General features: G+C 41.0%; 2 protein-coding genes across 3 annotated transcripts in view; both read left to right on the top strand.

Annotated features, from left to right (window-relative positions):
* Positions 1–14,806: 14,806 nt before the first annotated feature.
* On the top strand, positions 14,807–18,711 carry rpl38 (ribosomal protein L38). Its single transcript, XM_085761772.1, has 4 exons — positions 14,807–14,832; positions 15,670–15,730; positions 16,279–16,401; positions 18,643–18,711. The coding sequence occupies exons 1-4, from the start codon at positions 14,830–14,832 to the stop codon at positions 18,666–18,668; spliced, it is 213 nt and encodes a 70-aa protein (XP_085617898.1). The 5' UTR covers positions 14,807–14,829; the 3' UTR covers positions 18,669–18,711.
* Positions 18,712–19,544: 833 nt separating this feature from the next.
* The window catches only part of ttyh2 (tweety family member 2), a 63,409-nt gene continuing 57,885 nt past the window's right edge, over positions 19,545–25,068 (top strand). For both annotated transcript variants that reach the window (XM_085761770.1, XM_085761769.1), the window contains exon 1: positions 19,545–19,993. In XM_085761770.1, coding sequence (XP_085617896.1) covers positions 19,865–19,993 — 129 coding nt within the window. In that variant the 5' untranslated portion in view covers positions 19,545–19,864. The remainder of the gene's footprint in view (positions 19,994–25,068) is intronic.

The raw sequence follows: 25,068 nt of genomic DNA, 5'->3' as shown, positions 1-25,068 counted from the left end.
AAAGAGACTGCTTGGGTGCCAGTTAAAGGCAGTCGCAAGGCATTGTGAAGTCCTCCACATGAACTGGAATTGATGACTGTCAATCCAATTTAAAGAAGCTCCGAGGGACTAACGCCGTCATAATGACAATACAGCAAATAGTGGAGACAGTGAGACAAAATTAAGTCAGATGAGGCTATTAAAGCCATACACTGTCTAATTTCAACCTTCAGACGACCATGTATTGATGTGTCTTACTTCTCGAACATGCACCGGGACACTAACTTTGGAACAGGAAGGACAAATCTTCATTGGTTTTCACTGTAAGTGTATTTGTAGGAAGTGAGGGATGTCACACATAGAAGGCCGCAGGGCTTAACAGCTTTTTGGCCCAGTGTGTCCCCCCCCTGGGATGATCCATAATTCATGCGGGAGTCATGCACTTGTCACCGTCGTGGTGTATAGCGGGCTCCACAAAGAGGGAGTTTTGTGTGTAATTGGCAAACACAATTATAATGCGTCTTCCAGCAGGAGAAGTGCACAGGTCAGTTCCTTCACCGCACAGCAATGTCGAAGTGATGGTGCGATGGTGACCTTCTTGTGTGCATGCATGTTTAAAATGGTAAATGGACTACACAAGTGTACAAAGGGAAGCCACATGCACACAGTCATTCATGGAGCACATAGAGAGTTTCCATCATTCACACAAACACTTCATACACAGGTGGAAAAGCCGTCAATGAGAATTCAGGGTAAGTATCTTGACCAAGGACGCACAGAGAAGAGGAGCTGGGGATCGAACCATCGCCTTTCTGATTAGTGGACAACCTGCTCTGCCACATATTTCACGCTCTATACGATTGATCAGTGAAATATCTGAAGAGTTTTGCATTATTTGTCTTAAAGCAGAAGTAAGCGGAATGTGTGTGTTAAAATAAGTCTTAAATAGTTATATCTTCCGACAGCAATCACTTATATAGAGTGTTTGGTCCGAAACACGGGTCTGTCAGTCACTCTGCTCTGCTGTAAGCCGAGGAGAAAACTTTCCTTGTATCCTACAACCTTTAACCAATGAGGAGAGAGAACGGCATAAAGGGGCGGTCCTCTCTGTGTGTGCAGCCAAGGGATGCACGTTAATGTGGTGACGTAGGGACGAGGGCGGGGACTGCTAACTCCATCGGCTGACAGGAAGTTAGCCAAAACGACCGGATCGCTTACTTCTGCTTTAATTGTGAAAGAACAAACACTCTGCTTCTCTACATGCACATCCATCCCAACATTTTATTCCACAGAGAAGAAGGAGAGGACGCAGTTGCTCAAATATTTGTGCAGTATGATGCAACTAATAGAAGCTCATAAAAAACCACAAGTTTCACACATCATCTCTCTGGTATGTGCTCAACAGAAAATGAGCATTTTGAAGCTTAAAAACGGAGCATGTATAGTTCAGACCTTCATTATCTGCACAGGTGCCAACGCCGTGGTCTCACGTATTCTCTCCCTCTTAAAAAAAAGCGGTGCCAGCTCTCAAGACGTGCGCATCACAACGACTGGATGTGAGCACGCGGCATTGAGGAGATTTTTGTTCATCTCCGTGGAGCATTGTGTGTTGAGCCAACCTGTGCTGCCAGCTCACCAGGCAGGCACCACTGAAAAAAACAGAGAAGAAATGTGTTGTGCGACACTCAGTCAGAGTATGTCGATGATTGAATAGATCTGGGAGGCGGGAGGGGGTGAGGCCCAGCCATTGTCGTTTTCTCAAAACAATCTGACATTCACATCCACTCGACGCCACGATCGGCCAGCAACACGGATGTAAGGAAGCAGCCAAGGTTCTCTCGCTCAACCTCGATTTTTTTTCCATTCTTTTCATGACTTTCCAATGCGCTTCTGTTACTTTCACATCATTTACAAGTGATAGTTTTACGATGGCCGTTTTTTTTCGGGGTTGTTGTTTAGAAAACATTTCATGTGCAACAAGGTCAGATCAGATCACACGCCATTCAAGTTAGTTCGGATTCCTTCTCCCTGAAAATGAGCTGAATTTCAAGGTCGACTTGCCTTTCTTGCAGGCAAAAGAAAACGGCTGCATGAAAAAGACATTTGGCAGAAACATAACACGTTTAATCATCCTGACATGATTAATCATCCTGATTAACCCTGTCACTATGTGCTATTATGTCTGAATTTGCTAAAAGGAGAAAAGAGTTGAAGGCAACACATTAGCGGTGTATTAGTGCAGGACACAAACATGTAAGCCCACACACTCGTGTTTTGACACACATCACCTTGTTGCACGCCACCGTCATATTATCCAGTCTCAACTCTCCAGCGAAACAGCACCTTTTTATTGCACACATAATTCACCTACTGCGCTTGTTCTGTCACAAACAGCAGCCACTGTGTGTTGCACCTCAGGCAGTTGTGTTAGCTGAGCGGCATCATCTGCTCCTTTCATGCTCATTCACCAACGGTTTGGCCACCAGCCACCAGACAACGACCGTCCAATGAGCCCATACAGAAATGTAATATATCACATATACTGTTGACAGGGAACACATACTAAACCCCTATATCAGCATATATGATTGCCATATATGTCACCTATAAGGAGGATATATTACTATCACACATATACATCCTCTGAATGCATGAAGGTAAAAGTGTAGCGCAAGAAATGCCCATATATATGTGTATAAGATCAACAGATACTGACTAGCTTTGGGATGGATATATATTTATATGACCTCAAATACAATCATATATAGGTTGAATATGTGTCAGTTTATGAAATAGTTCTAATAGGTTTATAATATTTTTACAATTATGTTTATTTGCATGCATTTCATGTACGTATATGTGATTTCAATGTGCATATACTACATTTGCATATGGGATATTTATGCAAGTGTATCTAGAGACACTTTTCATTGTCATACCAGTGCCATTTTTTATACATTACCATTAACCTGCTCCTTAATACTGTATGTGCTAAGCTTTTGGTGGCAGTGGTCAGCTTTTTGACCAAAATCTGCAGCAACAGGAACTGCTGATTGTTTTTTTATGATGATATTTACGTTTACAGCTTATTTTCAAATATTAGTGGGCATTTTTAACTGCCTCTTTCCCAGCTGAATCCCATTAAATACGTTGGTGGAATGACCTAATTTTCCCACGGAGACCCATAATATTTCTTTTTAATATTATTCTCTTTGATCTCTCCTGTTAGAGTTGCTATTCTCGTAACAATGCCACTCCTCCCAATGATAAATTTTAGCTATTGCCATCACGTGTCGCCGTGAATTTAAAAAAAATATGTTTCAACATTTTGCACAAGGTTCCAGATTTAACCATGACAGATTCATGAGTTCTCCTACTAAACTAAAAACCACAGCTGCCTAGCCACTGAACAATATATATGTATATATATTATGTATGTAGGATAAACCGTGGGATTATTACAGATTATGACTGTGGGTATGGGAATAGGCTCAGGAATATGTAACCACAGAATATACAACCTGACTATATTTCCCAGGATATTTCTTAGTTAGACTCACAACTATAATTCAATAACTTTGGTGAAACTTTTTCAGCCATTCAGTATTCAAGAAACATTAGATGAACTCCATGCACACATAAATGTGTGTTTTGTCCTCTTCTTGTTTCTTTTTTCAATTAAGTTAAATGCCCTCCATCATATCCACTTGGCACTGTTAACACATGTGGGTGTACAGGAGTGTCTGCAGGTCGATCTTCATCTGTGTTGCCATGGAGAAAATGGTTCAGTGCTTGGAGGTCAAGACCGGGTCGGTAATGGAAAAAAAAAAGGTCTACCACGTTTTAAAGACATTGCCTTGGCTTGTCAAGGTGTCTCTAAATGCTTTCCTAATATCTGGCACTAAGGCATCTGTGATGAGAAAAGCTGAAAAAGTCCTCAAACAGGCAGTAGTGGACAGTGAAGTGTCGCTCATTTGCACTTAAATACAACACTTCCACATAGATTTTTCTAAAAAATCAATGTTGAAAATATGTCAGTAATAGTAATATTATTCGAGTAATATATTGCAGGAATTGATAGATTGTCCTGGGGAGGCTTCACAACCATGTTAAAAGCAATGCAAAAATACAACCCATCACACAGAGGAACAGCACCTTGCTGACAGGAGATGGATGTTTGTCCATCTGGGCAGAACCTGCACCTTGTCAGTTATCACGGATCCTGGATGGATGTGGGAAGCAAATTCTCCTCCCTTCCCTTCTCTTCCTATTTTTTCACTGCAGATAAGTGCATCTGCAACCTCAGATGTCTCCAGAAGCGGCACACAGACCACTGTTGGGATTTTGCAAGTGTGCAGTACAACTGTTCCCATGTGGACTGTGACACAGAAAGGCCCACATGCTTTAAGAGGGCTCAAAGAGACAAAGCAGTTTTGGTCGCAATCTTTTCCACAACAGCCATTTTTGTTTCATGATCCAACCTGTAGTCAAGCTTCAGGTTTGATGGCATGCGCCATATAAAATACAACATTTCCATCATCATGTTTTATGTTTATGACAGAGCAGAGCTATCATACTCCACCAGTAGGGGGCAGCATATTGGTTTAGGAAAGAGGGAAAGGCAGCATCTTGAAGCAGCAATTGAAGTTAGTGGGTTGGCTTGCAACCTTCACAATCATACAGTAAGTTTGTGTTTTTCATATTAAATCAATATTTTCTATTGATATTCTGAGTTAATGTTTGAATTTTACACTGACATCATTGGAGATGGCACTTTTTTAGAGGTTTTTAGAAGATTGCACAGCTATTCCCTCTGCCCTGGCACTGTCACCTAAAGTCCCTTTGCTTTTTGGACTTTTCATCCATCTCCTCTGCCCCCTCCTCCTCCTCCTCCTCCCCGTCTCCCTCCCCCTCCTCCTGCTCCCCTCCTTTTCTTCCTCGGTGGAACTATACTCACTCACTGACTCTATCTCTCTTCGCCGCCCGAAAATGATTTCCTCATCTTTTCACCGGAGTCCGAGTCTGAAGAGCTCGCTCCTCTATCACTCTCATCCTCTCTCATTCCTGCCTCCATTCCTTCTGCCATAAAGTGACCAAACTCTGATGCCCTGCAAGAGAATATAAAGTTTCATTGCAATAATGTCCAATGTTTTTGTGCATGATAATAACTGTTATTGCATTTCCAGTTTGAAGCCACATTTATCAACAATTAACAATGCAATATATAACTTGATGATTTCTGATCAGGCTGACTGCATGATAAATGTTAATCTGAACCAAGTCATTTGATCTTGATACCAAAGCCAGACAAAAACTTTTGATAAATGATTGTAAGTTGAAACTACGATTACGTTCAGTACTGAATGTTGGACAGTTTGTATCTCATGTTGCTTGTTGCCTGTTTGTATTGAATTTAAAATATCAAATTGTGTCAGAATGACTGAAGATTTTCATTTTGAAGCTGTAAGAGTTGTTTCTCTGTCATTTTCTCAAAGTGTTTACATGTCTTCAATGGTCGTCACTGAATGCACGAGGTACAGAATGGAAATATAGATCCATTTTGTTTTGGAGATCGTAAATATCTCATCTAACTATAACGCTATGGTGGCGGAGAGATTGGATAAATATTCAATGACGCGAGGGGGAGTAGGTGGAAAGTGAGAGATTTCAATATACCTCCATAAAGCAGTAGACTGCAGCAGACACTATTCTCTATGCACAAAATGGCAAGTGCTGGTGAACTGTTTTTGGCATTTGAAAATAGATCCTCAGCCCTATCTTCCCAGAGTGCCTTGTGGCCATTTCACAGCTTAATCAGAGAATTCGAAGAAGGACTTATCTCACTCTGTGATACCACCCATTGCCCTTAGAATTCATCTTAATATCTTTTGGTACAGATCATCACCTAATTACCACTGACAAAGAGCAGCTGGAAGGTACATGGTATTAGAGGAAGTAATGATCCAATGGTAATGAGGGCAGTTAGTGAGATATAGACATTATGTAGATATGGAATGTACTTATTAACCTAATGGAAACAATGTTATGGTCATACTATTTTCAAGCACTGAAAAAAGGGGGCATGAAGGGGATGTAAAGGGAGGGGCGAAGTGTTTTGTTTGACTCATCACATCAACAAGCAGAACTGATCATCAGGGAGATGTGGAGGCCCCCAACTTTAGGGGAGTGTCATACAAAACCACTGGGATAGCCATTTGAGAGATGCAAGTACTAAGCAGGGTGTGAAAGAATATGTACTGTAATTTAACCTAATGGAGGTGCATGTTTCAGCAGGAAATGGTAACTGGAATGAGAGCATTGCTTCTTCATCAAGGCTGGATTTGTGCTTGAGGCAAAGAGTCTACAGGTGCCCCCCTATATGCATTGATTTTGATTTATTGATTTAACATTGGATTTAGCCTGCTGAAAGCACCGCTGCTACACAGTAGCCTATGTGATAGGATCATAAATGCTTTAATTATATTCTCTACAGTAATTGTGTTCAGATTCTATCATTTGCTTGTGCACGTGTGGTTACACTAAAAATTTGATTTGTCATGGAAATGTTTTTGTGAGTGTTGCTGAAAAAACAGTGGCTTCATCAGTTGGAGGAAACCCAAGCAGCCAGTGCAGTTTTTTTATCACCCATTTCACCAACACATAAAGGAGTTGTAGTTTCCCGTGCATGTAACTGCAAAAGCTACACCATAAAACCTGTAAGCTTGACACTACACATGTGTAACCAAGCTGAATGTTTGACAAAACCTCCAGTTCACAAACCAGTGGAATTAGTCATCTTAACGACTGCATTTGTAAGCTGGCTGCCCCGATGTTAAGAGGTGAGAATCAGCACAGCGTGTAGCCGACAGCTCTGTCCATGCTGAGCAAACAGAGGCCAGGAAATATTAGCTGGCTAACGCGAGTCTGCTGTCAGCCAAGACTGACACTGTGGGCGCAGAATGCTGCATGCAAGGGCAACCGTACCGAGGGCATGCGGGACAATAGACATCCTGGCACTGCAGGCTGGCAGGTGGGGGTGTGTGTGTGTGTGTGTGTGTGTGTGTGTGTGTGTGTGTGTGTGTGTGTGTGTGTGTGTGTGTGTGTGTGTGTGTGTGTGTCAGCTGGAAGGAAGCAACTGGAAATTGATGGTTGTACGGATACTGAATGGCAGCTGGGCAGGTCTCAGACATGGTCCAGAGGACAGTCACAGAGAACTACTGGGTCATGATATACTAGACTCTGCTGTACAGTCAGACCTGAGTCAGAACAAAACAGCCCGTACAGTGTTACCACAAGCAAGAGACACAATGAAATGTTGCATGGGAACTACAGTTCATACCTGCTGCAGCCCTCACTCTGATCTGCAAAATTAGTCTCTATGAGAAATACCACAAGATCTCAGTCAAAGGGAGGAAGATTGCCAATGCAATCTTTGCAATCTTTGCCAGTTCTGTTGCGCTTGCTCACTGCTGGCCAGACTCTAAGACAGAACAAGCTTCTCTATTTTGTGATTCTCTAAAGGCAACAGTTTTGATAGATTCTGGATGGCTGTTTAAAGTGTGAGTATGGCATAACTGTTCAGGTATTCCACAGTGTTCTTGTATCTCATGCATGTATGCTTTTAAAATGTTTTTAACAATTGAAGGTATTAAAAATTGAAATTATCAAAAAGAAAAAAAAAATTCAACAGCTTTGAGTTTGAAAAGATTGAAAAATGCTTGAAAATGTATTATGTGTGGATGTGGAAGAAGGTGGAGAGATAAAAGTCGGCCTCACTTCTCGTCATTAATTTTCTGCGTAAAACTATTATTTCATTCCATTTCTCTCCTCACTCTCCCTCTCTGTGAAATAGAAAGGACTTTCTTCTCCACTGCTGTGCCCGCAGTGAAGCGGCCACCAGCTGTGATTCATCTTGTTTACTCCTAACTCTGAAATAGCCTACTGTATGCTGTTTTTTGTCCAAACCATCTAGACCAGAGCGAGAGTCAGTTTGGGGTTTGTTTTTTAGCCATTTAGCCTCTGACTCTCGGGTCATGGAGTTCTGATGGTGACCAAATTTGCATGTCCACCTGTTCCTATATGTTATGTCCATTAAACCATTGCACTTGTGATCATATTTGAAGCCATATTATATTTTCACTTAAGAAGCAATTTGTAAATTTTGCTGTTGCTACTACTGCTAACATTAGCATTAACAGCTGTTTACTTATGAGTATTGCCAAGACCTGCAGCCATCATTGAGTTTCAAATTTAAAAAAAGTTATAATAGAGAGCCTAAGCAGAAGCAGGAAGTAACGCTCACCAAGGGACCGCAATTCGGAAAAAATCTCCATGTAAGTGAATGGGACTCAAAATTTTATTTCGTGATCCGAATTGTGCTATGACAAAATTATATGACCTCTAAACAAAGCGTTTCATGCCAAGAAATCAGAAGTTTGTTGTAAAACTATTCTAAAATAAAAGTCCGAAAATCCATTACCAGAAAGACAGGTCGCAAATAGCTATAGGTGCCATCTGAGAGATGTGTTGTTTCTTGATTGAGCTTTATTGCCTGTAACTTATCTTATGACTGTAAGGAGATTGCCAGAGGCTTAGAAGTCAGTAGGCTATAAGCATCCCTCTCTATAGAGAATTCAATCATTGTGCATGATATTTCGTTGCTCTTGTTTTTTGCCAAACAGGCAGACCAAAGAATTTCCACAACAATGCTACGAGCTAAAATTAAGGATTTTCTGCTTCGCTGCCCTTTTGACTTTGGAACCACTAAAAAAAATAAAAAATCTGTAATTATGCACTCATATCCACAGTTAATGTAACAGTTATCCACCACCACAAAGTCTCTGGGGCATGGTGGTCCAGTTTTGTAAGCCCTGAGGCCTTGCATGGTGGAGAAAGGTGGAAAAAGCCTGAGGGCTAACAAGTGGGATTGATGACTGCACAGACTGGATGGAATAGGTGACATATATATGAATTCTTACGTAACAGGGTTTCTGTCAGTTGTAACCAAGATTAATTTCCCACCTGCACAACACCCAGTGCAACCCATAAGCTCAGGGTCATCCTTATGACTGGCTATTCATACGCTCTCAATGCAGCATTTAAATCGGCAAAATATACGACTGTTGTAGAGTACACTCCTCCTCCTCCCCCCTTTCTATTATCATCTTGGGTCCTTTTTCTCACTGAGCAGGCCTGAACCACAGCATGTTGTGACACAAAAGCCACACTGATTTGTCACACAGCGATTTACTGTGTTGTGTCGCTCTTTGGACACGATAAGTAAGAACTTCACAGAACTTTATCAACAGTTTTGGCCGTTGACAAGTCTAAGCACATTCGCATTGAGATTCTGTCGGGGTAAACCCTCAGACTCTCTAATAATCTTTCCTCATCTGCAGATGTACTTAAAGTTTGCCTCTGATAAGGCTGTCGCAAAAGGGATCAATACTTGACAAATCAATTTGATCAATAATCATGGAGATTAGCTAAGCAGTGTAGTTGAGGGGATTTTGAAGCACTCCCCTCTTGCATTTCTAATGACAAGCACACTTGAACATATCTTCAATGACACAGGCCTTCATTTGAATTTCACATAAACTTTTAAGCTTTTGTATTTCATCCCACATTATCACTGGAGGTGGTTTCTCATGGTGAATGACAAACTTTTTCGGATACAGTTAATCCTTGAAATAAAAAAATAAATACACCCTACCACCTCTGATCTATTTTGCAGTGCGTTCATGCTCAACATGCCTTTTTAAAAGCTTCTACCGACTTCATGACCAAAGTAAATCCAATAACGACGGTTCAGTAAACTATCTCAGGTAATCTTTTGTTGCCTCTCACCCATAGATCAAATTGTGATTAATAACAGAACCTGCCGCCGAATTACTCATTAGCTCCCCGGTAGAAGTGCTTCTGCTGTCAACCATACAGGCCTGCAGGCAGAAATGATGTGTATCATTACCTACAATGTCTGTGGTAGAGCTCCTGAAATTCCATCATCCACGCTTTGTGTGTCTGTTACAGTTTTTAAAAAGCGTCTCTGAGTTATAATCTTCCTTTTTTTTTTTCAACTTTTTTTTTTTGTTCCTGTAACCCCACTTTCCCTTTTTAATAAGCCGGCACATCGCTACAAAGTATGATCATCCCTCAGCCTGAGGGTGCACATTTTTATTCCAATTACTACCTTTACACAAAAAAGGGGGATTATAGTTTTGGAGAACTATTTTAATACCATGTGTGTCCAGAAAACAAAAAAGGACTTTAAATGAATTCTCAGTGCAGAATGAATTCACAAACGAACACTGCTGTGTAAATAAATTAGCAGAAGCCCTAGGTGAACCCATTGAATTCATCTCCTTTTCTTTCCTTTTTTTTTTTTTTGAAGGGGGAGATCATCATGATTTTTAAAAAAAAGGCTGCGAGTAAATGCATATCCCATATAGATATACATTATGGGTGCATTATCTTAAATAGTGGAAGTATATCTTGATAGAGAAACAAGGTGTAGATGCATTGATAAATTGAGTCCTTGGATGTTTACAGCAATAAAAACAATTTCTGTTACAGAGGGTCTTGGGGCATAGGCCTAAAGATACAGGGTCAACTTATCAACTCGACTCGAGAAAATGTATGGGATCAAATGTGTTTGTTTTAGTATTTCAAGAATGAGTAAATTGAAAATAACATTCAGTCCTGTAACCTCCTCCTTTCCACACAACAGAGAACTAGTGGAGTCCATTTCTTGATGCACAGCGTCTCCCATTGTCATGAACGAGGATCAGACCCTGTTCACCTCTGTAACAACAATTACTCACTGCCCTCTACTGGTCAAAAAACGGAACTTCAATGCTAAAATATACTATATATTTATGTACTGTACTGTATATATAGAATCAGATTGGGTTATTACAAGGAGCTTGGCGCAGAGGATCATGTTTGTTGCTGTGCAAGCAAATGGAATAAAGATCATCCATGGTACAAAAAGAGCTTTAGCTAAACCAAGCATGGTCATTTGTTATAATCTATGAGGCTGAGCTGATCCTCCCTTTGCACCCTCACTGTAATGCATCCACCCCTCACAGATGTGGACATTCACAAATAGAAATAGATGATGTGGAAAACTAGGAGAGAAAACACTACCATTCTCACACTCTCATGCACACAAATTAATGAAATGAATTTAATCAAACTGATACAAGAAAATATGGTCTGCTCAAAAACACTTTGCACAATCTTATCCTTATTTTAGTTGCATACAAATTTTGAACTGATGTCATGTGTCATATATGGGGCCGCTAGTGCCCACAAACTGATGCATTGAGCTATCGGAGACCCCAACTGTGTAACATATACACATAATAATCATTGTAGTAATACTTTTTACAGCAACTCCCACTCTATCAGGACTAAATACAGGTATTCAAGGATGCTCAGATCTCAGAAAATGTAATGTCAATTTACCATCTTTTTGGCAAGAAAAGTAATATACAATCAGAACTTAATCATACATTTGAACATGGCCTCCCTTTGAGTTCAGTCCAGCATCAGGTCTGGACTGGCAAAACATTGATTCCCCAAGAACAGTTCCTTTGAGATTCAGGTCACGTCAGTTCTACAGATTTGTCAGCTGCACATTCAAGCTGCCAATCTCCTGTTCTACCTCATCCCAAAGGTGTTCTGTTGAATCTGGATCTGGTGACTGGGGAGCCCACTGAAGTAGGCCGAGCTCATTGTCCTCAACTTCATGAAACTAGTTTGAAACAACTTTTTCTTTGTGACGTGGTGCGTTGCCATGGTGGAAGATGTTAAAAGGACCTACCGGTATGTAAAGTATATAGAAGAAGCTCTTCACTGTCCCCCTCGGTACCACACGCCATAGTGTCCATTCAGACCAACAACAATGAGACTCAGCAGTTGCATGCTATTACACTCTGTGAACAGTGATCAAGCACATCTTTTACGATCTTTAAAAATGGAGTGAGGACCCATGCTGCAATTTACGGAAGCTATGAATCACCTTTACATTTCCTAACACACAGGGAAGGAAGTATTGTGCATCAGCAGCTCCAAGCTGTGCACAGGAGCAGATGACTGAATGTCAGCTGGAAAAAAATAGAGCATAATCTTCTTGGCAGCAAGGAGTACAAAGGCATGCTGAGATAAACTGTTCATTAGCCCTTGTGAGGCAAATGATTTGAGACTGTAAACAAGCACGGCAAAGTGATGATGGTATAAAAACATACCTGCATTTTGCGGTGTGGATTTCTGGCCTGTGCTTGTGCTGCAAATGGCAGCAGAGTGGACAAGGTGCACCTGATCAGTTACTGAAACAAACCACACCGTCTGTCTCTTACCTTGATTGACAGCAGCCTGCTGAAATATTTAAATCCGGGGAGAAGCGTGTCCGGTAGCACAAGCACAGATTTAATATTGGGGGAGATGGCCTGTGGACATGGGTGTATATATACCAGCAGACAGGCAGATTGCAGGTTAATTTAAAAAAGACTGGTCATGTGTTTTCCTGTCTTTATGAATTAATGCCATGTCATAGTTGATCTCTATGGAAACAGATTACCTTAAGCTAAAGAAAAAGAAAAAGGAAATTGACACAGAGCAGAAATGCGTTTCACAGCTTTGACTATCTAACTCCATTGGCTCATTAATTTGCACTCTGCTGCTGTGGAAAGATATGGAATTATTTTTGTCAGGTTGCGAGGATAACAGATGAATATTTCTTCAGTGTGAACCACTTATATACTTAAAGGCTTATTATTCTGGCAGCCGTTGGATTTATCTGTTTTGACTGTAAAAGATAATTGAACTCATAAGTCAGCAGGTATGGGTGTAATGTTTGTATTCTCTGAGGTGTTTCAAGCAAATCCCCTTTTTTAAATGAGCAACCATAAATTACAGTTAGTCTGTAACTGAAGAAATACCTGCCAGAATTTATACAACAAAAGCACAACACAGCAGTTTTGCAGAAAACAAACTGTAGCATGTGTGCAATTTGTTAAATTTTCTTCACTCTATAAAGAAAAATGTAAAGCAATTTGACTTCTCTCTCCCTCAGCTCAGTGCTCAGCGCTGAATCAGATGAGATGCCTGCTGTCTACTTGCTCTAAACTTTCACTGTATCCACCATCACTTCAGGTAAGGAAGAGAAAAGGAAAAAATAAAAGTTGAATTAAAATGAAGAGCACATTAATGTGAACCATCAAAAGCTATTTCAACAATCAGAGAACCTGTATAATTGGATTATTACAGCCTGATTTGGCCTCTGTACATACATGAGCGTTACCTCATAGAGGCAGTCATGACCTTGGGTTGGTAGATAAACCTGGAGCTCCTGATTTGTGAACTCCATTTCTAAAAAAAAAATAAAAGCATTTAATCAGAACATTAGGTTTATTTTCAACCTCGCCATTCATATCTACAATATCCCGTATTTCTCTGGCTAGATGAAGTTCTTGAAGGGGTCACTGGTGGTGAAGAGGTTTTATTGTCTGTACAAGACAAACTTTAATTGACCTTTAAAACAAATAGGCAGTGCATATTTTTATTACATGTCTATCTATCATCTTCTTAGAGGTCCTGAGGATGGATATGGGGACTTGATTCTACACTTGAACAGTGCCACAGAGCAGAGCATGTATCATCAATCAGAGAAATGTTCTAGGTCACCACCACAGGTGAAGCCCAGCAGGAAGGTGTGTCCTGCCAGCACCATGTCACCACTGGTGCTCATGCATCATAGAGTGCAACCTATTGCCACGCACACTGTTTGTCCATCATCATACAGTATCTACTGTTATATGATCAGTATTCGCTGAGGGGGAGAGGCAGAAACTGTATATGGCCGACTGATGTGAGTTTGATGAAGAGCTGTGTAATGAGAGGAGGATGGCAAAAGCACCACACAGAGGGTGAGGAATGGCCTTCATACATTATAAGCATGCTTTGCAAGCGTGATTGTAGGTCAGAACATAATGTCCCGCATAATGCATGCTGAGTTCAGGAGTAGGGCTTCAACTCCAGAGACAACAGATCACCGACAGGCTGCAGAGCAACATGAACCACACAGAGTAGCTATACCTGGGCCCATGGCTGGAGGCTGGTCCATGTACTTCCACATGTGAGGAGGATCCAGCTGTTATCTGAAAGCTGGGGTTTTTTCTCTGTGTGTGCCAGAATGAACACAGCATTTTAAAAATGATGCTCTAGCCATACACCTGGGTCAAATTCTAACATAAACTAACAGAAAACAAGCTTGTGACCCAAGAATGGAACTATTTTGCTATTTGTACACTATAACGAAAACTAAAGGTAACAGAAAACAGGAATTCCTAGGTCTACACACATTACACATTTAGGCCTGTTATCAGTCCCTTAATATAATTAATTCATATTTTTTTTACAAAACAGGTTAACTCGTTTGCCACCTCTGGGTTCTGTGAATTAGTTTACTAAAGTTAAATCAATTTCACTTTCTACCAGCTATCAGCGGAAGATTCGCTTTTCCTACTCACTTTGGCCCTCCGCGGTCGCCGTACTCTAGTATAAAAGCTTTTCGAACCGGAAGTTCCACCCCTTTTCATCCCCTCTCTGGCAGACTGAGTGAGTTACACATTTTCACCCAAATAAACCAACGATTTCAATCATCATCCATCCTCCTAAACGTTGATATTTGTATCCAATCGATTACTAACTTACAATTACGCATCTCAGCGACTACATAACACGATAAAAATGTACTTTCCAACACTTTTTCAACCCGATGTTTTAACCCGTCCAAATAACACCGTCTCTTTCTCGCTTCCCGCAGACTCAGTCCGCTGAAACGGCAACATGGTAAGGTTTTTCTCTATCTAAACACTCAACCTTGTACCCGTTTATGTTGTGTATATGTTAAATGTGGTATGTTATTGCATATAATGTGATCTAAAGGTGAAAGAGTAGCCGGCTTTCCGCTTGTAAAGTGGTTAGCTTTGGCGGGTTAGCATTAGCATGGTGTCTCTCACAGCCAGCGTGAGCCACCCGGCCTCCGTCTGTCAATGAGGACATGTCCACCGACTGATAGTTGTATCATTACCTCAAACGATGAAGCATTACAGTTAAAATCGTTCAAGTCGATAGCCAGGAGTATAACAGCCTGTATTGGTTCAGGTACCTGACGTTAGCTACTGCTGCTAGCTAACGTAATAAGCCTTTTTGTCCAGTGGCTAAACACACAGTAGAAATTGTTCCTTTAGCACCTTGACAGTCAGCATACAACATCAACTGGACATAATCTGCACAAAAACAAATAAACACATGACATACAACAATACAATATCATATAGAAGCAACAGCAGCAGTTTCATTGGCTCAGAGATTTAAGACAGATCACTTAAAGATGCTCTTGTTCAAGCAGACGGTACAAATAACTTGTTGTACCCTGCTTTCTATGGCTTCCAGTTAAGATGTTTGTGCGGTCAGTCTGCAAGAAGTCCAAACATCTCAGGCTGATGTGCCCGTGATGCATCACACTCTTGCTAGAATAAGGATGGGCCAAGTGCTGCGTTTCGATTTCTTGCAGAAACGTTAGTTCCACCGGTCCACTGACAAAACCTCCTTGTACAAGTCTCGTCAGTCTTTAGTTGCACAACTGTTATATTTATGAGTTTCTTTGTTGTTCTTTACTTACAGCCTCGCAAGATAGAAGAAATCAAAGATTTCCTTCTGACGGCCAGGAGGAAGGATGCCAAGTGTAAGTTCACCTGTTACACTCACCTTGTTGTGCAGCTGAATTGAATGAATGATGCAAGTCATGGTATACGCCTATGTGAGCATGTTGGGAGCTTATTTTCATGAATGGTGTTGAAAAACCGTGTGATTTGTTGAGACCAAAGTAACAATTTTTTTTTTTTTGGTAGAGACTGATATTTTCTTTATTCATTTAGCTTATGAAATAGTTTGTGAAAAGCACGCGCACGGTCTTATGTATGTTTTTTGTATGTCTTGTATGAGAGATGGAAAAGGTCTTTTGGTTTGCATTCAGCTGGTCAGCTGACTAAACTGAAATGTGAAATTTGGCTTTCAGGAAAGTTTTTGGGTGTAACTATAAAGTTTGTAACTTGCATGAGCTGGATGTGTCAGTCCTTGTTAGTTTTAGTTAGTTGCCATTGTGATTATTGTGTTGAATTGTCTCTGAACACAGACTTCTTCATCCATTTTGAATGTCTATTTCATGGGTCTATGGTCAGATACCGTGAGTGATTCCCAACTAAAACTTTTGTCGTCTTTGTCTTCCTGCAGCCGTAAAGATCAAGAAGAACAAGGACAATGTTAAATTCAAGGTCCGCTGCAGCAGGTACCTGTACACCCTGGTCATCACAGACAAGGAGAAGGCTGAGAAGCTCAAACAGTCCCTGCCCCCAGGTCAGTACTAAGATAATAACATCAGTGACTTGTTTTGGTCCCTTGGTGGTGTAGCGCATGTTTCTACGAGATAGTCTGGTTGTTTATCTTGTACCAGAATGTCATAATTGGTGCACATGCATGCCACAAACACAGGGCTGATGCCTCTGGTAACTGCAGAGGATGCTTAGACATATAGAAACGCACTGTGTATGTGTGTTGTAATTAAAGAGGTCAAACTAAAGCCGCAACGAGGCAGCACTTGGAGCCTTCATGAACGTCATTGCAATTAATTGGAAATAGATTCAACTTGTGCATCGAGTCTGAGTGAAGTCAGAGCAAGATCACTAGAAACAAATGCAGAAATTAGTTTTCAGTATACTTGACCAGTTGATTTTTAAAAAAATTGTAGTGCAGCGTTGTGCTGTTGTGTTCATATGAATCAGAACAGCTTCAAATTAAACAACCCTGGAGTCATTATAGGTAGGATAATTCATGGTTTTCATTCGCATCTTGCTTTACAGCTTCTGACATCTGTACAAATTAATACCAAAAAATAAAATGCTACAACATAAAATCACTCACCCATTAGTTAACAGCGGCTGGCGTATTTGGAAACAAGTCAACTCAAGCTAAAATAGCAAAAAGCTGCAGCATTTATCAACTGATTGTGCAGCCCGTACTATACTTCTACTGCTGACCTTTTCCAGTGCCGCACCGTCACCGTTCTGCCGCTCACTTGTGACGCACTGCCCCATTTCCTAAAGCAGCTATGCTACATTACCAATGTGACCTTTTATGCAAATGTCTATTGAAGAACGAGGAGACAGTCCAGAAGGATTTGATGCACACACCAGTCACTTAACAGTTCCAAGATAATGTTGGATGTCGTAGTTCTCACACATTGTGCCAGTGAAAATCATTAGTAGCCTGTTGATATTAATGATGGTGTGAAATTTTAATAGTGGCACTAATTTTCGCAGCGAGTAAAGACAGGGGAAACACTGGAGTAGATCTTCCTCATGTGGATGAAAATGAAAAATGACTCTACCTGGTCAATCTAAGGCACTGTTGCACATTTGTATTAAAGTAGTCTATAATGGTATAAACCACATCAACACAGTCCAGAGCAACAGTCAGAATAGTGAAAACATGACTTAAAATAGCCTATCACTCCAATATAAAACCTGACGTTAGCTACTACTGCTAACTGCTAACGTAAGAAGCCTTTTGGTCCAGTGGTTAAACAACACACAGTTGAAATTGTTCCTTTAGCACCTTGACAGTCAGCATACAACATCAACTGGACATAATCTGCACAAAAACAAATAAACACATGAAATACAACAATACAATATCATATAGAAGCAACAGCAGCAGTTTCATTGTCTCAGAGATTGAAGACAATCTTGTTCATGCACGGTACAACGGTACAAATAACTTGTTGTACCCTGCTTTTTTGGCTTTCTATGGCTTCCAGTTAAGATGTTTGTGTGGTCAGTCTGCAAGAAGTCCAAACATCTCAGGCTGATGTGCCAGTGATGCATCACACTCTTGCTAGAATAAGGATGGGCCAAGTGCTGCGTTTCGATTTCTTACAGAAACGTTAGTTCCACCGGTCCACTGACAAAACTATATACACTGATAACGGACGTGTTCAGATTCAAGCAAGATGCGCCTGGTTTTATTATCACAGTCTAAAAGATGAGTGAAATAGTGGAAGCCCAAATGCAAAATAAAACCTTCTTTTTCCAGTTTGAAAAAATTAATTGTGCGCCTGATTTACAAAGTTCATATCCAGGAAGAAAAATTCATCCATGTATTAAAAAATCCATTCAGTCTCCTTGGAAACCCTCCGAGCTGATGCAAATGTAATTAGTCTTCATCAACCGCAGTGATTTGGTTGTATTATGTAACAGATTATTCACGTTCAGTTCAGTAATTTATTTGTAATTCATTTGGAGAGAAAAATACTACAGTGTACCCTGTCATTTTACAACAAGCCTTAAGCTTCAAATAAAAAAGAAACCTCCACATTGATAAATATGAGTATTACTAGCACCCATTTTTTAAAAAAAATGAAATAAAATAATGATCCAGTCTGTGGTCTTTGTCAAATGCCCAATGATGGCAAATGTATTCTAGTACTTGAAGTAATTATTTCCTTTTAGTAATTGCATATAAAGCATGCATGTCATTTTTTAAATAACTCCTGCAGTACCAGTGAATAAATCTCTCTAACCAGTGTTTCTCTGTTTACAGGTCTGGCTGTGAAGGAGCTGAAGTAAATCCGTGATGTACAGATAATTGTAATAAAAATTGGAAAACTAAGTCACTTGTCTGGTTGTGTGTTTTGCCACATGGTGGATTAGGAAAACAGAAATGCATTGTTTCCTATCCTGTGTCACTTTACAATGAAACCTCAATATAGCTCATTTCTTTCCTCAAAAGCTGTGAAGACATTGACACTTATTATCCTGTAGGTGGTGCCACTCACTGCTCATTTTACAGTCTATGATTCTAATCTAGATTTACATAAATATCACAACATATATTTGTTGGATAATTGACATCTCAAACAATAAAAGTTCACTACGAAGAAACAAAACTGAAAATGACAAATCATGTAAAGGTCTTGAATGTAAAAAAACATAATTTATTTAAATGAATGTCATATCTCGTCAATACAGTATATTTTGGATATTCCACACAAATGTGTAAAAGATAATGTCAGTGTAAATAATATACACACTAAACCTAAATGAAATATTAATGGAGAACCAACACTGTAGCTTCTTGTCATTCATATGGTTAGTACTAGGTCAGGAACTATACGTAAATGATAAAACGTTTTTATTAGGACTGTGCTGGAAGTTAAAGATGCTTGTAATTGCCTCGGTTGAACACTAGGTGGCAGCACAGCAGCTGATTAAACAGATGGACAGATAACACGACACTTTAACAATGAAACAACGCGTCCAGATAAAATAGTGCTACTATTAAATAGTGTTTATTGAACAGTTTTACTGAACACGTGTGGGGAAATTACACTTCCCAACTCCTCAGCGGGGCGTCTGAGCGCGCTCCCGTGTCTCCTCATGTCCTGAACCCTTTCAATCAGTGCGCGCTCCCTCTTGTGACTGTGCCGTGCGCTCGGAGCAGCTGTCTATCGGATAGTAGCAGTGGGTCCACACGGACACGGGAGACATGGGTGCGCTGTGATTGATTCCTCTTTCCCAAGAAACCTTCTTTTTTGGGGGTCGGATTTCACTTTGCAGCCTCGCGACTGTCCCTGCACGACTTGGGCCACGTTTTTGTCTCATGTGCGGCTCAGAGCGTGTTTCCATAGACGAGCATGCTTTTATCACTGCCTTTGTTTGATATGAGTCTGGAGGAGTAGGGATCTCCGGCAGCGGACCAAACTGCCCGCTTCAGTACAGAGAGGCTAATTTAGGCTGGAGCCTAACTTTTTCTCGGGGCAGGGATGTCTTCGGCTCGGGTGGATTACATTGCGCCCTGGTGGACTTACTGGCTTCACAATTTTCCCCACATCAACCTGAGGTTTCAGCCTATTGAGAACAGCTTCCAGCCTGAGGAGGAGAACTACCAGCAGGTCAGTAGAGGAAGATGGGACATGAGGCTTTGTGAGGAGCCCAGTCAAGCACACAGACTGAATAGAGTGCACAACATAGAGGCTTGTTTAATGTTTGATGCTCTATAGTGAAAAATAATAACAATATAGGCTAACTGATGTTTTTTTCCCCTTTCTACCAATAATTACTCATATCTTTACGCACACTCCTTGAGATTCACTAAAATAAGATGTCTATTGCCATTATGCTTTGTGTTGTGTCAGATTCGGGTTACATTTTTGCATTATGAATGACAAAAGTGGATCATAATGCCTCTCTGAATGTCAAGCAGTCCACTCAAGTGGAAGCCACCTTGAGGAGTCGGCCACATTTATCAGAAGGCTGCATCCAGCCCCATAGATCAGCAAACTAAGTCAAAAAATAGGTTGTTGGTGCCATCTGGTTTTGGTGTTGCAATTTTTACTGGCCTTGTTAAAAGCAGTTATTATGCCACTTTGGAAAATGGTACATAAACCAGTGAGACATGTTTTTTTCCCCCTCTCCATGGGATGTTAGAGAAATCTTGTTGTTTTGCTGAGGTTGAACAAGCTCATCTTGTAAACTAACTCTGGCTCCAACTGGGCTGGGTAACATTTTTCATTTATTTTTAAGTGGGACAAATAAGTTGTATTTGGAGAGTCAGGTTGTTGCTCAGGAAGCACATTTGTGGCTTATTCTGTGTTTCACTCCTGAGAGTCAGAAGTGGTTCCTATCTGACTCCAGAAGGCGGTGACAGGAGTGTTTCACACGCCTTCAAAGTAGGCTGGGTTCAACTGTTGGATGACTAATGACCTGCTTGTGAAGACATGTCAAATACTATGAATTATTTATTATTTCACTGTTTAATTTTTCAAGGTTACAGCTTAGGCTCTGTCAGTATAGTTGCATCATGGTGAGAATAGATGACATTTAAGTTCATGGCTGAGGCATCTTAGCACAGTGGTCTCTAGTCTGAGGTCAGGGGACCCCCAGGGGTCCGAATGAGTCAGAGAAGGTCTTCATAATGATGAGGCAATGTTTGAATTGTGAAATGACAGACAGATATGACAACTGCAGTTGCATAAAGGTCCTTTAAGGTAAAAGTGATATGAACAAGCAAATGTCATACACACATAGGATATCAGACCAATAATGCCTGGAAAGGAAAGAAGGGATACTGCCATGAACTGTAGTATCATAAAAGATGATACCATTGTATATTATCTGATACCTTGTGATCCTACTTTCAGTTTTTCCTTCAAAGACTGTCTAAAAATATGGGCAAAAGGGTGGAGCTGAGGTTGGGCAAGCAAACAGCAACTGCTTTGATAAACTGAAATACTTCAATCAGTGAAAGATTAAAGCAAATACTGGCCACTATAACCACGAGGGACAATTACAGGACAATCGTAAATGGAAAAACATAGTGGTATAGCAATACAGTAAATTAAGTGATGTCAGTTACACAGGAAAATGTAGTCATAGTTTGCTGATATGAGCTAACATTAGCAAGATTGGAATTGATTTGGCATTATGTTCCTCATATAGCCTAAGCCCAAAAGTCAACTCTCCTTTTAGGTCATTGTTGGGTCTCAATGAGACATAAAGCTCTTGAGCTACTAAATGCTCTATTATTAGTTGCTAGTGTGAAACAATTAGGCTATTGTATTAGCTAAACATGTCTACTTTGACTTTATATTTCTACTTTTAGCTTTTAGCCACTATATGGCTCCACCAGCAGCAGTCTGGATAGCTACATATTTGCATTATCATCCGAACGCAGCTACAGTCATATCATAAAGGCTTCGATGTTAGTTGTGATGCTTAACTTTGTAGCTGCTGTATCCCTGATTAAAGAAACATCAAACAGCAGCCATTGTTTATGACACAGTTGTAGGCTACTGTAACGGATGTGAACTCATTCCACCCATAAAGAATGTGCTAACCAACCTGCCAAGTGGTTGTCAACCTCTTGGCGAAGAGGTTAGCATCGTCTCCTCCGGTGCGGGAGGTCGTGGGATCGAACCCCACCTAGGGCAGGCCGTGAGAAACACAACGCAGAGGGCCAGATATGACATCGGCTACACTACCATAAAGGCCTTAATGTTAGCCGTGACCTTAACCTTAGTGTTTAGCCAGCTGCAGCTCAGCTTTACTTTGTCCATTGCACAACGGCATCATAAAGGCTTCTATCATGAGTCGCTAACCTCAGCTTTTAGCAACTATCTCCCCAGCAGAAGCAGTTTTGATACATCTCGGCTCTACGAAACATCTGACGGCTGCACAGTTGAACTGAATTTGTGTTGCACTGGGATCAGGAAGAGTCTGTTTTCATCTCATGCTGCCAGTTTCCATTCTCAGTAGCAACGTAGAAGCCGACTCAGAGCCACGGGTCGTGTGGTGGGCGGGAAGGAGGGTGGTGAGTCTCAGCAGGAGGGCAGCACTTCCTCCTGAGGAGACTTGTCATGCTCAGACATTTGAGTCTGAGGTGGGAAACCCCCCCAGTCACTGCACCCATCAACCTCTCCTTGTTCTCTCTGACTTTTGTTTCACTTCCTCTCCTGCTCTCTTTTGTCCATCTTTTTTTCCCAGATATATACGTCTAGCCCCCTTCATGCTCTCACTGCGCAGAACAAATTTCCTCTAAGCACCAGTGCTAATGACACTATTTCAAGCTGATGCAAGGCTATTGAGGCCATTACACTTCCTGTCCTTTGTGGGCTGTCAAGCTTAATTCTGATCACCACCTCTTGTTTTGACTGCAATAGTCTCAGCGATAATGTGCTGTATATGCAATCAAGGGATGGAAAACTGAAAAAGAGGTGATGCATTTCCCCTGGATCTAGTTGTTAAGCGGTGAATTGTACTGAAATTATTAAGGGCCGGCATTAACGGCAAAGTGACTCACATCAACATAATCAGTTTAATATGGGCAGCAGCCCATTGCAGGTGTCAGTTATAGCACTGTAAGGTTTTTATAGCATTGAAACAGTCTGTGTGTAAGGGAATTTGCTGGTAATTAATCACACTGTTGTATTATTGAAAAGTTTATTTCTGCTCGGGGATGATTAACTGCTTTGAAATTGATATTCTTCCAGTGTTAAACAGGAAAAAAATCTGTTAAACTTTAAATTCAGCATTATAATTAAAGTGGATAAAGTCGATTCTTTTGTAAAAGAGATTACTCAATCGATGTTCAGTTGGCCAATGCTGTGTGGAGAGTATTGAGCAGCTGAGCCACGGCTGTAACCCAGGCCACATGCCTTGTCAGTGGATCTGTAATTGGCTAGTTGTGGTGTGGGCAATCCTGATGAATTCCTCTGCTGGCTCCGGGCCATTGAATGTGATGGAATGTAAGGGGTCAGGATCTCACACTGTGCTTTGTCTGCACATGTGTGTATGTGTGTGTGTGGTAGCAGCTTTCTCACCCTCAGTTGTTGTACACTGCTGTTGTGTATGAGGGAATGTCCGTCAGCTGAATCACCTGACTCGTGTACTTCTCTAATTTCTGTCCTCTGACAATAAACAAGCTTTTCTATTCTTCATCTTACTGTTGCATATTTTGGAAATTGTTGCAAAGATTGTTGGACAGACACAGACAGTTTGAGGAACTGACACTAGAGCGTTGTGCGTCTCCCCACCCTGCTTCTGATTGCCGAGGCGATGCGCATGCTGCTGTGATAATCTGCTGATGTCCTCAGCCGTCACATCGTCCTCCAGTCGTGTGTGATTGCGAACTGTGTTCTGTTGCTTTATATTTCCCTGTCCCGAGGCCTTAAGGACAGAAGGAGGTTAAAACTTATTTCGAAAACTCTCCTAAAAGTAGGGCAGGGACCTATTTTCTCAAATATTTGTGTGTCTTGCTTTTTATTTGTGTGTGTGTGTGTGTGTGTTGAGTCAAACACCATGTGTAGGTCAGCAGGTCCTGGTCCATATGACTTCCTTTCCTGTTTCCTGCTTTGTGACCAAAGCCAGATACTGTCTCAGTCCATCACCACATGGGCTTCTGGTCTCACACACATCCAGCTATGAGACTCTGAGACTGTCCAAGCAGCCGGGTTCAGCACTTCATTGGTTGATTTTTGGTAGCGGTGCTATGATTGTGTCTCATTAACAAAAGCTGGTATGAGATTATTTATTTAAAATTATGTATTTGTTATTTCTGTTCTGCTTGCTTTAGCTGTGATGTGTTTGTTTGTGTTTCAGGCTTTCAGTGTCAGGCCAAGGTGAGCAGCACAGGGTCTACTACTGCTAATGTTTTGGTCTACACTACAGTAATGAACTGAGGTGATAGGCTAGGCTACTTATCATGTTGCAGTGTTGGTCTCGTACTGTATTTTGTTTTCCTGATGAGAGTTAGATAAGAAGGTTGACGTCTTTCTCATGCCCTCGTGCTAAATATAACAGGCAGTTAGCTTAGCTTTGCATAAAGACTAGAAAGCCTTTCTGCACAAACTGCAGGAAGCCGACCAACCCTATAAAAAAGCAAATTGACATGTTTCCACTTTGAGTTTTGTGTTATGATCAACTAAACAATGACACAAGACACAGAAACAACACTCTAATGTGTTAATTAAGATGGTTTGGTTGAGCCAGGCTGTTTTCTATTGTTTAAAGGGATAGTTCAATATTTTGGCAAATGGGCCCATTGCCATAATCCCTATAGTTTTAGGAGTAGGTTCGTTACGTTTAATTGTTGGTGCAAGCTATTTTTAGAACGGCGGAGCAGAGCCGCGAGCTGCTCAGAGCTACGCTACGGAGGCTAATGGGATTTCTTGGTTTCCCTCATCAAACTCATCAAATACACAATCCAACAACTCCAAAACGCTCTTGTGGACAAGTTGTGACCTGCACATTCACCACGCTATGAGATAATAACGTAACTCTATGAGACTGAGTTGTTTTCAGGGAAGTTCATGCAAAACCGCTGATGCGCATTCCCGTCGGGGGCAGTTTTTCGGCAAGCAGTCTCTGCATTTGCCTCGAAAACAAATCTGTCTCGTAATGTTCTGTTATTATCTCATAGCATGGTGAATGTGCAGGTCACAACTTGTCCACAAGAGCATTTTTGAGTTGT

This window comes from Trachurus japonicus, chromosome 19 (assembly GCF_045865225.1).
Source record: "Trachurus japonicus isolate A0001 chromosome 19, Traja_1.0".
NCBI lineage: Eukaryota > Metazoa > Chordata > Actinopteri > Carangiformes > Carangidae > Trachurus > Trachurus japonicus.
The sequence above is the reverse complement of the archived record's forward strand: the minus strand, read 5'-3'. Positions and strand labels throughout refer to the sequence as shown.

Excerpts from the sequence above, each read along its gene's own strand:
- rpl38 (XM_085761772.1), top strand. Across the intron at positions 15,731-16,278 it reads CAGGAGGAAGGATGCCAAGT|CCGTAAAGATCAAGAAGAAC; the intron begins GTAAGTTCACCT and ends GTCTTCCTGCAG. Across the intron at positions 16,402-18,642 it reads CAAACAGTCCCTGCCCCCAG|GTCTGGCTGTGAAGGAGCTG; the intron begins GTCAGTACTAAG and ends CTCTGTTTACAG.